Source organism: Talpa europaea (genome assembly GCF_964194135.1).
Source record: "Talpa europaea genome assembly, chromosome: 9".
NCBI lineage: Eukaryota > Metazoa > Chordata > Mammalia > Eulipotyphla > Talpidae > Talpa > Talpa europaea.
The window spans coordinates 10,526,830-10,539,871 of NC_140076.1; the positions used below are offsets into that span (position 1 = coordinate 10,526,830).

Consider the following 13,042-nt stretch of genomic DNA (forward strand, 5'->3'; position numbering starts at 1 on the left):
GCTGTTTAGGCTGCTTCCCATGTCTTTCTACCACACATAATGTCACGGCACACATTCCTGCATGTGCCGAGTGAGCAGACATGCGAGTGGGTGTTTATGGACACTGGACTCTGTAGGTGGCATTGTCTCCCGGGAGGACATGGCCAAATTGTCCTCCAGGCAGCTGGCCTCTGGCAGGGACCCCTGCAGTGCATACGATAGAACGAGGGGGCCTGGGTAATGGGCAGGAAGCAGTGGGAAGGGCGAGGCTGACGTCAGTCAGACTCTGGGGTGTGGGCTGGTGGTTGCCATGGGCCCTATTGGTGACAGAAGTGGGGTTTCTGTCACCCCATCCTGACTGCGGTCTGTGGATGCCATCCCCTGCAATGGAAGTAGCATGATGAAGTGGGAAAAGTGCAATTTCTGGAGCCAGAAGTGACTTTGAATCCTTGATTCGACACTTATCTGCTATGTGATTCCTGGCAAGGGATTCTGTCTCTCTGAACCTCATCTGCAAAGTGGGGATGATGATGGCCATACCTACCTCTCATAAGGACCGCCTGGCAGAATAAATAGTTCATGCTGATGTGTTGAAAGTGCTCAGTAAATGGGGACAACGATGCTGATTTGTGCGCACCTGTGCTTTGGTTTGAGTCTTGTAGTGGCACAAGGTGACCTTGGGAAGGCCCCCTACCTTATCTGGGCCTCTATTTCTGTCTCTCTTCCCTCTTGCCTGTATTCTTAGATCAACTCTTTGGGGGGAAGAGGAAAAAGAAAAACCCAGGCTTGTCCCTAGGAAAACTAGAGAAGGAATCTGAGAGCACCTTTGTCTTCTTTCCTGGCGCTCTCTCTCCCAGTGATAATCCCCAGTGCTCATGTGCCTCAGTTCTCCAGGCCCTAGAGCTCTGTTAGACCAGGACGAGCATCTGCACCTCCCCAGGCCGCCAGGAGTCAGGCGGGTCCCCATATGGACGGGCTATCTGGGGATGGTGTCTCTCCCCTCCCCTCCGTTGTCCGACCCCTTTGATGGTGACAATGTGAAGGCCCGATCTTAGGAGATTCTTTGGGGGGAAGCAGGGGTCTCTCCTCTGGGCTGACTATGGCGGGGCACAGAGCCACATCAGGTTCACTCTGGAGGAGAGAAAGCTGGAAGAGGAAAGAGAAAAGCAGATGCTATTTTTCCCTTGCTGCCGCGTGGTGAGTCAGAGATGTGCCCCAATGTCCCTGCTTCTTTGGGGAGCCCGAGCCACTGGCAGGAGAACAGGGCTCCAGAGGGTGCCAAAAATTACTCCACCTCATACACATGCCACTGATGAGCGGTAGGGTTGCACACACTCAGCGCTCACTCTGTTTGGGGCACGTGCGTGCCATTATCCACAGCCTCACGGCCACGCCATCAGCTGAGTGTTCTTTCTCCCATTTTACAGATGTGGAAACAGAGACTCTCTCAAGATCACAGAGTGAGTAAGTGCTAGAGGCGTGATTCGAAGCCAGATCACTTGTGTTAGAAGCCCAGCCCTGGTCTCTGCACAGTGGTGCCCCAAAAGACAGAGGAGAGAAAGCTCAGCTGCTCTGTGTGAACTTGTCCTTGATATCGCATAACCAGAGTTCATCTGGATAAATCCACCAAGGGGTGGGCGTTAGAGTGGGCGTCATCTCCCTGCTGCTGCCCTCTGCCATTCCAGAAGCAGACCCTCCGAGCCTGTAGAAAGGTGTTGCCCTGGGGTTTCAGCACCACGGACAGCACCACAGCTTTCTGCCCTGACGAGGGGCCAGAAGGGCAGGGCCGGCAGGGGGGCTCCTGCGCGTGACAGTGGGGTGGGGCGTGGCCCTTCGGATGACACATCTTCTTGGCTTTGTCTCCTCCGCCCCCTTTCCATCTGTGAAGGTTGCCTGGGAATCTGGTTCCATTTCTGCCTCCTGACTCTCATCTCCTCAGATCCAACCCATCTTTGGCTGCCTCATGAACTAAGCTGGGCTCTCACACAGCTTAGGAAATGTTGGGCGGGGGGTGGGGGGGTGGGGGGGAGTCCTGACTTTCAAACACAGGTGTGTTCTGTGTTCTCAATTGCACTCACTCCCTTTGTACAGTTCTGTGAATTGTGCACACCTCTGCACACTGGTATCTACTTACATTGTAAGGATAGGGAGGTCTTTGTGTAATTCTGATACATGAAAATCCAGACATGATTTAAAGGCGGGCTTCACATTCCAGCCTTCACGGACCCCCTAGGGTGTCGTGGGGTGGCTCAAGGGGGTCCTTCCAGCCTCTGGAAGCATGGGAATTCTGTGTATATAAATCTATAAGCTTTTGTTTTTATTCCGCTGGGGAGAGGTTTTGTAGATTTCATGAGATTCCCAGAGGGCTCATGAGGTTGGGAAGTTAAGAGGCCTCCTGCTCAGATAAAGGATGACCCGGGTCAGAGAACCACGCGTGTTTTGGGACTGCTGCTCACCGTCAGCGAAGCTGAATTCTGACCTCCCCCTGTCTGGGTCTCCTTCCCCCGGGCTGCTGGGAGGCCCCTTTCCTGTTCACCTCCTCAAGCTCCTGGTCTTGAAGTCCACATTTAGAAGCAGATATTGGCCAGTCCACAGTGTAATTCGAGCTGTAATATGCCCAGGTTTCTAGCAGCCCTACTAACACATCATGGGCTTCACTGCAAACATGTTATGTGCACACGTTTTCAAAGATCACCGTATTTTGTGAAGCAGGAGAGAGAAGCTATTACTCCAAAACATGAAAAGAATCCACATATACACAAAGGGAGGGTCACACACGGACAGCAGCAGCTCCTCCCGTCCAGATCGGTTTGATTGCACCACTGGCTTCGGGAGGTGTAGGGTCCTTGTCATGCGTGTTGTCCTGTGTTGAGTGTTGTCCTTGGCTGGGAGGACAGGGCCTGCCTCGTGACTGGGGCAGTGCTGCTCCGTCTTGTTGCACTCCCTCCAGCTCCTTGCGAACTGTTGGGGCAAGGCCAGGGCTGGTATAGGATCACGGCTCAGTCTGGGGCTGAGTTTAGGCTCAGTCTGGTCCAGGCTGGAGGCTTAGTTTGAGACCGTGAGTACATGGGACTCCGTGTCTGGCAGTATCGGGCTGCCTGAGACCACGCACACCGCTTAGTTTACGGCTGATGTCAGGGTCTGGTCGGGAGCCAGGGTCAAGGTTCAGTCTGGAGTCAGGGTCAGGCCTCTAGGACCAGAGTTGGGGCCAGTCAAGGGTCAGAGCTCAGTTTATTGATAGAACCAGGGCTCAGTCTAGAATTAGGCCTGAGGCTCAGTCTGTGGCTGGGATCAGGGTCAGACTGGGGAGCTTTCTCATGTGCTTTTCTTTTCTGCAGGTGCCCAGGACCCCACACCAGGGGGTGGAGTCAGCTGATAGCAGGCGGCTAGCCACCAAGCACAGCAGGAAGGCCTTGAAGGCCAGCCTGACACTGGGCATCCTGCTAGGCATGTTCTTTGTGACCTGGCTGCCCTTCTTTGTGGCCAACATCGCCCAGGTAATGCCAGTGCAGGGAGGGGTGGTTCCAGGTCTCAAGCTCCACCCCAGCCCAGACATGGGAGGGAGGAGGGCGGACTTGGTGTCTGTGCTCCCGTGTCTGCCTCCATGCCGGGGCCGGGCGGGGTGGTCTGCGTCCCTGCTCTGACACCAGGCATGACACACCCTTTTCCGTCAGGCCGTGTGTGACTGCGTCCCCCCTGGCCTCTTTGATGTCCTCACGTGGCTGGGTTACTGTAACAGCACCATGAACCCCATCATCTACCCTCTCTTCATGAGGGACTTCAAGCGAGCCCTGGGCCGGTTCCTGCCATGTCTCCACTGCCCGCAGGAGCACGGGGCCAGCCCGGCCTCGCCATCCATGCGCACCTCTCACAGCGGCCCCCGGCCAGGCCTGAGCCTGCAGCAGGTGCTGCCGCTGCCTCTGCCACCAGACTCTGACTCTGACTCAAACTCCGGGGGCTCCTCGGGCCTGCAGCTCACAGCCCAGCTGCTGCTGCCTGGACAGACCACCCGGGACCCCCCACCACCTGCCAGGGCCACGGTCAACTTCTTCAACATCGATCCTGTGGAGCCTGAGCTTCGGCTGCATCCGCTGGGTACTCCCACGAACTGACCCAGCCTGGAGCCGGTCAGCGGGGAGCTGGACTGGGTGGGACGCTGTCACGGAGGTCTTGGATCTGCTCTTGTCAAACGCCAGGAGGCTGCAGGTTTCCTGGGAGCCCTGGGCGCCAGCAGGGGCCCTGAGGCCCACTGCGTACGGCAGGCCCACTATGGGGATGGATAATAGGCAGCTCAGATATGGTTTCCTCCAGGGTGCCCCGTTATTGAGTGTGACTTGTGGATGTGTGGAGAGGATGGTCAGAGGACCGTGGGGCTGGGGAAAAGGACCTCTTGGTTCTGATTAGGATGAAGATGATCCTATCCTTTGCACAAGGGGGGGAGGGGGGAAATGCCTGCATCTGCAGAGCTGGATTAAGTGCTCCTCAAAGTGTAGCTCTTGGGCCACCCACATCAGTGTCACCACCTGGGAGTCTGGTAAGAACACACACCTGCCCTGCCCACACCTGCCGAGGCAGGATCTGTGTGTTAGCAAGCACCTGGGGAGTCATGTGCACATTACAACTGGAGAGGTGTTGGCTTAGATGATCTTGAACCCTGAGGCTGGTTTGCTGGACAGATTTTGGAGTGGCCAGGCCCTCAGGGCATATGCAGAAGAGCGCCTGAGCTGGGAGTCAGGCAGGCATCAATCTGAGTTTCTGTTCCATTACTTAGTAGCTCTTGCACAGATAACTGAACCTCTCCAATCCTGTTATTCCACTTGCAAAATGGGGTTGCAATGGCTGCCTCTTAGGAGCCACTGTACAGAAGGCATGTGCACAGGAGGCCCAGTATGGGGCATGTGGCCAGGACAGGGTCCCTATTGTCATTATAACTCGTGACCACCCAGCTCCCGGCCTCTGGCTGTGGGTGAGGAAAGGCGATCTGTCTCCACTGCTTTTTCCATCTTCCACCTTCTCTTCAACCCCATCACAGATCCCACAGCCTGATGCCGGCTCCCTAACTCCTTGCTCTGGACGCTGGTGGACCCCCCTCGGGGCTCCCAGCCAGTTGCAAAGCCTTTCCTGGGGGATGAGGGGTGGCTGGTGGTTTTCCAACATCCTGGGCTTCCTTGGGCTGAGAAGGGGACAGCTGAAGGGGATCGCACCAGTCCTGCCCCGCTCCTTCTGGCCTTCCTTGAGGCCAGTGAGGGAAACAGGAAAGGGGCCTTTTTTTTTTTTTTTTTGAGGATGACCTCTTGGTCTCCACAGATGACCTGCCATATATTTCTTTTCAACTTGAGTTTTTCCTTAGTATTCCCTCCTCTGCTCCCCCAATCAACTGTCCTCATCCAGACTCCCAAGGCCCCTCCTGCAGTGGCCTGCCGCTCTCCTTGGTGCTGATTAGAGTCGACTCTGGCCCTGGCCGCTGGCTGCAGAGGGGCCAAGGTGCTTGCTGGGGCTCCCTGATGCCCCCAGACCTGCCCAAGTAAACTCTTAATAAAAAACCCGAGGCAATGACCATGTTTTGGATTCATTTGGGGAGCCACTCAGGCGAAGTGAAAAGAGACCCTGGGCTCAGTGTCCTGGGTTCTGATCCAGACTCTGGCCTTAATTTGCTTTGGGGACTCCGTTTTCTGTGGGTCACATGAGCTGTTTGGACTAATAACAGCAGGTGCTCTGTAAATGTGTTAAGTGAAGAAAGGCACACAAATACTGTCCCAAGACCAGTTCAACCCCAACACTCGAATTTCTCCTGCCTCTCTCCCTCCTGGCTCCCTCCTCCAGAGCTTGTGAGTGGTTTCCCTGCCTGGGCCTTCGCTTCCCCATCTACATGGCGGGGGAGAATTCTCTGGCCCTGTCATTGAGCAACAGCAGGAGGAGTACAGGGAAGGTTCCCACGACACAAGCACAGACAGGGCTATCGAGTCCCGCTTACTGGAGTTTGAGACGGACCAGCTGTGTGACCTTGAGCAGCTTACCTAACCTCTCTGGGCTTCAGCAACCTCAAGTGTAAAATGAAGACAATATTACCCACCCGATAGGTTGTGGCCATCCGCTGAGACAATCCACGGAAGCATCTGTACACGGTAAATACTAAAATGCAGCTATTATTATTGTAGCCATCATCATCACCTCTGTTCCTGCTACCAGAAATCCTTCCCCAGGTATAATTCAGTCTTGTCACCAAGCCCAGTCCCGCCCACACCTCATGCTTATTCAGCATTTATTCACTCTGCTGTTACAATTATGCCTGCGGACACCGTGTAACACAGTTGGGCAGGGCCACTTACATTGTGTCCACATGCCCGGTGCCCCGTGGTTGTGCAGCGCACAGCCTGTGAGGCTGCATGTGGCAGACCTGACTGGCTCTCTCTCCCAACAGCGGAGTGAGCTCCCCACTCCCTGCTGCACCAGCTCTGGGGTGCCTCAGTGGTGTCTGAGGGTTGGTGGGCAGCCCTGGAGTGTGGAGGAGTAGTCAGACACCTGCTTTGCTGATGCCACCGGCAGAGAAAGGCAGAGAGTGGTGGGGTAGGACCTCAGCGCCCTTGGCTCTCCTGATGGACAGCCAGACCCCGCAGTTGTGACCTTAAGTACAGGAAGCCCAAAGGCTGGCTTAGCATATTGGGGCTCTGAACTGTGCTTGGCTGACTGTGCAGGGCTCTGACCTTGTTGCCCACGGAGGAAACACCGTCTCCCTGCCATCGCCTCTCCTTCCAAGTCCTTTCTTTTCAGCCCCAGTGCTTTAACTGGTGGGAAAGGCACTGGTGGGAATCCTGTACCTCCGGGGCTCACATGGGGAGCCTGCTGGAGGGGCCGGAGCTCTGCAGATAGAAATCTGGGAATGGTTCAAGTCCCCTCTGGGGTCAGTCCTGCCCTGTGCAGCGTCCTTGGGCCTGGCTGACGCAGTCGGGGCAGCCCAGGGGGTTGGTGCCTATGCCATGGCTGCAGATCTGGGGGCTCTCGCTGGGGCTGACAGCAGCAGGAAGGGAGGCCCCTTCAGGTTGGCCCAACCCCGTTGGCACCTGAGCTTGGCTGGCTTCAGTAGATGTATCCATTTGAGGAGTATCTCCAGGTGCGGGACCCAGGGTTTGCTCGTCCTGGTGGGTGATCTTATCTGATGAGGAGGTGGCTGCTGTTTGGTGAGGTTCCTCTTGGGGCAGGCTGCTGGGGGCCAACAAGAGTCCCTTCTCATCCCAGCCTGGCTTGGTGCGGATGCCTATGGACTTCAGGATGACGTCCATCTGCTTGGCATAGTCTAAGTGGCCACTGACCTGCAGGAGGACAGTGAGTGAGGACCACAGTGAGGACAGAGCCCAGCCCTCCCCCAGACGCCAAGCTGGGCTCCTGGACTCCACCCTCAGTCTCAGCACCCTGAGCCAACCAAACGCCAGTTCCAGCTCCAACTCTCAGGCCAGAGAAGGTGGGTCAGGGCTGCTCCAGAATTTATCAAATAAAGATGAAGGGAGTTTGTCTACAAAATCTGGGTCCTCTGGGGGAAGGAAGGAATCTCCTGAGAGAAGCTGGAGTGGAAGTTCGGAAGTTCTCATTCCCTGTCTGCTGTTTTAGGCTACGATGGGGATGAGGGGTGCTGCTGCTCACCAGCTGTGGGAACTCAGGCAAACCCCTTATTCCTCTGTCTGCCACTGTAAATGAGGCAGCGAGTGTAGCCTTCAAACTGAAACCAGAGCTACTGCACAGAATGCCTGGTAACTTCCACAATTCCCTCTCCCCGCTGCCTCCATCAGAAGAACTCCAATTTACCAGAACATTCTCCAGCCCACCCCAGCCCCTCCCTTATAGCTAAGCGTAATATTGTGGCAAGTTTTGTCCAATGAGATGAAGCAGTAGGGTTACATGGAATTCAGAGGTGATGGCTGAAGTTTTGGCAGCAATACTGAGCCATGTGTTGACCCAATAAAGATGGCAGCAAGACAGAGAATTTTGAGTCCTGAAGACTGGCTCCATGGTACCAGCCTTGAATTGCTGTTCTGGACTATTATAATGACAGCATCAACTCTTGTGTGTTTAAGTCATTTCAGCTGGCTCTCTGTTATATGGATCTGAATTTTAATTAAGACGAGCGCCAAGAATTCAGAAGTGCTCACACTCTTCCTCAGAGACTAGAGACACCTCCATTTTTGTGTTGGGATGTATTAGTGAGTGAAAAGTAGGGGTTGGAATGCCTAACACACAGTAGGTCCTTAATAACTTGTAGAAAACAAGCTTATTGTATATACCCCTTTCATTGGTGTTGGCTGCTAATTGTAGATGAAGAAAATTGAGGCACAGGGAGGGAAAGTGACTTGCAAGACCATACAGCCAGAAAGCCTCAGCGCTGGGATTCTCACTTTACAGAGGAGGAAAGTGAGGGGCGGTGGTTTACTTAATGACACACAGTGGGTGGTGTGCTTGAGGCATTGCTTTAGCTCAGATCTGCTCCTTGAGATGGAGCCTCCGCTAGCCCCAGCCAGTCCTGGGGGCCTGCTTTACTGCTAAAGGCAAACTCGAGACAGAACATTCATTCAAGACTGAAGAGGAAGGGTTTTGTTTAAAAAGAAGACAGGAAAACACTGGGGAGGCTGGTGTAAGGAGCTCAGACAGCAGCTCCAAGGCCAGCTGGCAACATCTGCATTTCCATTTGAATCACAAATCACGCTGGGTTATTCAAATGATTTCTCAAGAACACAAAGACAGCTCCCTGCACAGTTTTGTCATTTTCTCATAGCCAGAACCTGCCTACTTCTTGTTCCTTTCTTTAGAAATGTTTTTAAACAGCTGGAAATACACAGATATTCATGCATATTAGGGGCTTTTCAGATTCCTGGGTTCAGGGTGGAGGCCAGGTGGGCCAAGCGGCCGACTGCAGGGTGGACATTAGTGGCTGCATAGCACCAGAAAGACCCCCAAACAGGGGGTGCAGCCTGGGCTTTGTCCTTTCCCAGCAACTGGGCAAGTCCTTACAGTGTCCTGAAGCCCAGCTCCCCCATTTGTAAATTGTGGATCGTGACAATGACATTGAGTGTCTGCTGCAGGATTCAAGGGCCTGGCACTTTGTGGAACTGAGTACTATCTCTCACTGTTATGTTCCATACATGAGCCAGAACACTTCTCAGGGACCTTACCTAATTAGAGTTGGTGACCCCTATTCATGGGGTTGGCAGAAAGAATAACATACAAGCCATACATAAGGCACAGTGGCTGGCACATAGTAGGTGCTCCATACATATGAGTACCTTTACCTTCATTTCCTTGGAAGGGTTGGCTAGAGGGTAGGGAGCTAGCTGGGCTGATTCATCTGCGAGGCCAATATGGCTGCTCAAGCTCTAGCCATCACGCCTGAATTCCAGTCAGCAGAAACCCAGATCCACAGGGACAAACAAGAACTACCTCCCTCCATGTTCCTGATGTTAGTAAAGGGCTGGTGGTAGGGCTGGGTGGAGCCAGGGAGGGAGGGAGGTGTTTATGGATGATTCTGGATGGAAATTTCACCCAAGGGCAGTTCTAGAATGTACAGCACTGGTCCTTCTCGGCTACAGGTAGATCCAGGTCTCAGTCAACCCTAGTTCCTGAGCTGTCATTCTGCCAAGACCCAGAGGGACAACCTGCTGACTGAGTGCCAATTTGATAGTTAGTCAGAGACATGAGAGAACAGTGGGGAGATGGCTAGGGGGAATCCCTTCTAGCCATTGAAAGTTCTGGAGTGGCAGAAGTTGGAGAAAGACTTTAGCCCATGATTATCTCCCTGGCTGCTTTGACTGAAATCTGCCCGCTGCCCTGATAGGTGCTGGATGAAACTGGGGCTGACAAGTCTTGCTTCACCTTCCCAGGCCAGTAGGCCCCTCCTGGGACAGCAGCTTCATCTGCTCCCTGGTTTTGTCCTCTGAGAGACTGGGAGTGCAGGAGCACAGGGACCTCTTCTCACTCACCCCTGCTGCCCATGGCCGGCCCTGCACACAGTGGGTGCACAGCCTCGGGAGCCACACTTATGAACAGGTCCCAGCACTGCCGTTTCCTGCCTTGCGGGACACCCAGGCTTGCCCAAATAGGCTACTGCACCCATTTCTGCGTGCCCAACAACTTCCAAGCTCATGAGCCAGCCCCCCTCGGGCTCTGCCACCTCTTGGGTCTCAGCTTCCTCATCTGTCAAATGGGGCCACTAGAGACAACTGCGCCACGTGGGCCAGCTGTGAGGGTTCAGCGAGATAACACATAAGGAGGCTCACTGCCAAAAGTCAGGGGCTGCTGATTGGAAGCCACAGAGCTGTGTGCATGTAGGCACCACCCAGCCCAGTGGTGAAGAGCCCAGTTAAGTTCCCCAGGTTCACCTGCCTCTACTGCTCACATGCTGCATCCCCTCTTGCAGCCTCAGTTTCCACATCTGTACAATGGACAGAGAACACAGGGTCACTGAGGACCAAATGACACAGTCGCTGCAAAGTGTGTAGTGCAGTGTCCAACACATGTTGGTTATTATTAGTACTGTTGTTGTCTGTTTTGTGCCAAACTCTGTTTGTTCTAGAAGCAGCTAGAGCCAGTGCTTCATCTGGGACACGAAGCGTCTTGTTCGGGGCTGCCTCTGGGGAGGCAGAATCCCCATCTACTGGTGGCAAAACCACTCGGGACCGGAAGGCGGGAGGCAACCTGGCCTCTGCCTGCCTCAATCACGTCGAGATGCCCCCAGCCCGCAACAGGGCCAGACCTGCTCACTCCAGCAAAGCCGCCTCTGAACACGTGCAGGGCCATGTGGCCGATGTCTGGGGCAATTCACAGCGGGCCCTGGGCACATGGCTACAGCGGGCGAGGGTGGATCCTGCAGGCCTCTCCCCAGCCTCCTGGCCAGTGCCTCCAAATGCTAATAGGAACTCGCTAGCTATGTCTCTCCTCCTGCAGGAATTTTCAAGGAAAACAGGAGGGTAGCACAAAGGCAGTGCTAATTACCTCTAATTACCCAGAAGAGGAAAGCATTGCTTTCTGTGATGTGCTCCTAATAGGATAAAGAGCTATTATTAGGCAAAGCTGGGTTGCTGCCACCAAGACAGTGAGAGGGAGCCAACTCTGAAGATGCTGGTTCCACAGGCAAAAGAATGGAAGATGGTGGCCGGAGCGGAGGAAACTAGTATTATGTGAGGGCCTACTGTGTGCCAAGCAGTCACATGTGCTGCCCGAAAAGGTGGGCGATTTCCTCCATTTCACAGGAAACGGAGGCACAGAGAGGTCAGTAACTGATCCAGTGTCACACAGCTGAGATGCCAACGGCAGAGCCCAGATTCTACGCTGGGCCTTGCTGGCGCCCGAGGCTGCATTCTTCCCACCGTCTCCGGCTTCCAGGGCAGAAACCGTCCAGCGGGCTCATGGCCTTTGAAGGGAACGGTCAGCTGTTCCTTTTCACATTTGATTCTTCTAGAAGAGGGAGACTCTGAGGGTGGTGAGACACAAAGGTCCCGGCACCCCAAATAATAGTGTGGAGATTCCTGACTCGGGCTGGGAGGCCGGCTCTGAGTGCTCTCACTTCCACAGGACGTGACAGCCCGGCCTGGGGCCTGGTTTGGAGCCCCGCCCGCGCCTCTGACCATATTCATCCACTCTTTCAAGTCTTGGTTGTCCAGTCTGTGGCCCGGGGGTACTATGGACTCTGTGGGGCTGCTGTGAGGTTTCCGCCACCTGAAGCGAGGCGGCTCCTTTGCCTCCGGGGTGGAGCTCGTCTCCATCCCGGACAGTCCGTCTGTTCCAGGGCTGTGACCTCAGGTGTGGAGGAGTCTACTTTTTTTTTTTTTTTTTTTGGTGGGACCCTTGCCAGTGGCCGGGGATCAAACTGGCGCTGCAGAGGCTGCAGGCGGCCTCGCAACCCAGCGCTCAACCGCTGTGCCACCAGGGGAGGCCCTGTGGAGGAGTCTAGAAGCTGCTCTTTCCCGGGGGCCAGCCTCAGCCCCAAGCTGCCAGGCGGGAAGGCGCAGAGGCCTCAGCTGTGCGCCGCTGCTGGGTCAGGACCTGTGTTCTCGGTCCCTGGGGTTTGGGGGAGAAGACAGAAATGACGACAAGGTGGCCCCAGTAACAGGAGGGCAGGCCAGGTGAGGGCTCGGGGACCCCAGCCCAGGACACAGCCGATGAGCTGCAGGGGCAGCAGTGCTGGAGAGTTTCAGTTTGAAGATCTTTGTGCTAGCATCCGCTGGGCTCTCTTGCAACCCTCCGTCAGTAAGCACGTAGCCCAGTGTTAGCTGTGCCCGGCTTCACCCACCTGCAAGGTTGGGGGGCTGCAGAGCGGGGACAGTTTGGGGAGGGTGCTGAAGGAAGCAGCAAGCCCTCTAGGGGAACAATCCCCCCAGGGGGTTGCAGGTGCTCAGGGAGGGTGCAGTCTGTCTGCTTCTCAAAAGAACAGGGCGGCGTGAAACTGGGGAGACTGGGTGACTCTGGGGAAGCTCTGGGCATTTGACAGAGGGGTCCCTTGCAGCCAAGGGACTTTCATGGACTGAGCCACGGCTGTAACTACAGCTTATCTCCCTCTCTTCCGGGGAGCCGCCCCCCTCGCTGTGCCTCACACTGACCCAGACCTGGGCTTGAGTCTTGTTCTGTTGTGCTCCTGCTGTGTGGCCCTCGGCATGTGGTTTAGCCTTTCTGGGCCTCAGGAGGCCCCTCTGTACACTGGGGACGCTGATGCCTGTACAAGGCTGGGGGCAGAGCTGGACACAGAAGGTGTCTGTTTCCTAAGCAAATCCTTAAGGATCTCACTCCTGTGGGGCGGAGGGGGCCTGGGCCAGAGTCTCCAGCCTCTGGGTGGCTGGGCGGGGGTGAGGTAGTGCCCCTGGCAAAGGCAGAGCCTCAGGGACAGCGATACTCACAACGGAGGACAGGTCCACGTTCTCCACCCTCCTGTCCTGCAGCATCACGGGCTGCAGGCCGGCCACGCGCAGCTGCACAGAGGACGTGCGGTACACAAAGCTCAGCAGCCAGTCGCCCCTGCGGGTGGAGGAGGAAGGAAGCCTCAGGAGAGTCCCCGGGCTGGACCTACCTGGTTCCGGGAAGCCCG

The 13,042-nt window shown here is 55.4% G+C and overlaps 2 protein-coding genes across 2 annotated transcripts in view; one reads left to right on the forward strand and one right to left on the reverse strand.

Annotated features, from left to right (window-relative positions):
* The window catches only part of HTR6 (5-hydroxytryptamine receptor 6), a gene marked incomplete at both ends in the record, with an annotated part of 10,520 nt that extends 6,429 nt beyond the window's left edge, over nucleotides 1–4,091 (forward strand). Inside the window, 2 exons of the mRNA XM_084243303.1 lie at nucleotides 3,318–3,476; nucleotides 3,654–4,091. Coding sequence (XP_084099429.1) covers nucleotides 3,318–3,476; nucleotides 3,654–4,091 — 597 coding nt within the window. The remainder of the gene's footprint in view (nucleotides 1–3,317; nucleotides 3,477–3,653) is intronic.
* A 2,790-nt stretch (nucleotides 4,092–6,881) lies between these two features.
* Nucleotides 6,882–13,042, reverse strand: part of TMCO4 (transmembrane and coiled-coil domains 4) — a gene marked incomplete at both ends in the record, with an annotated part of 53,983 nt that continues 47,822 nt past the window's right edge. The window contains 2 exons of the mRNA XM_084243304.1: nucleotides 6,882–7,289; nucleotides 12,855–12,972. Of these exons, the coding sequence (XP_084099430.1) occupies nucleotides 6,882–7,289; nucleotides 12,855–12,972 (526 nt within the window). The remainder of the gene's footprint in view (nucleotides 7,290–12,854; nucleotides 12,973–13,042) is intronic.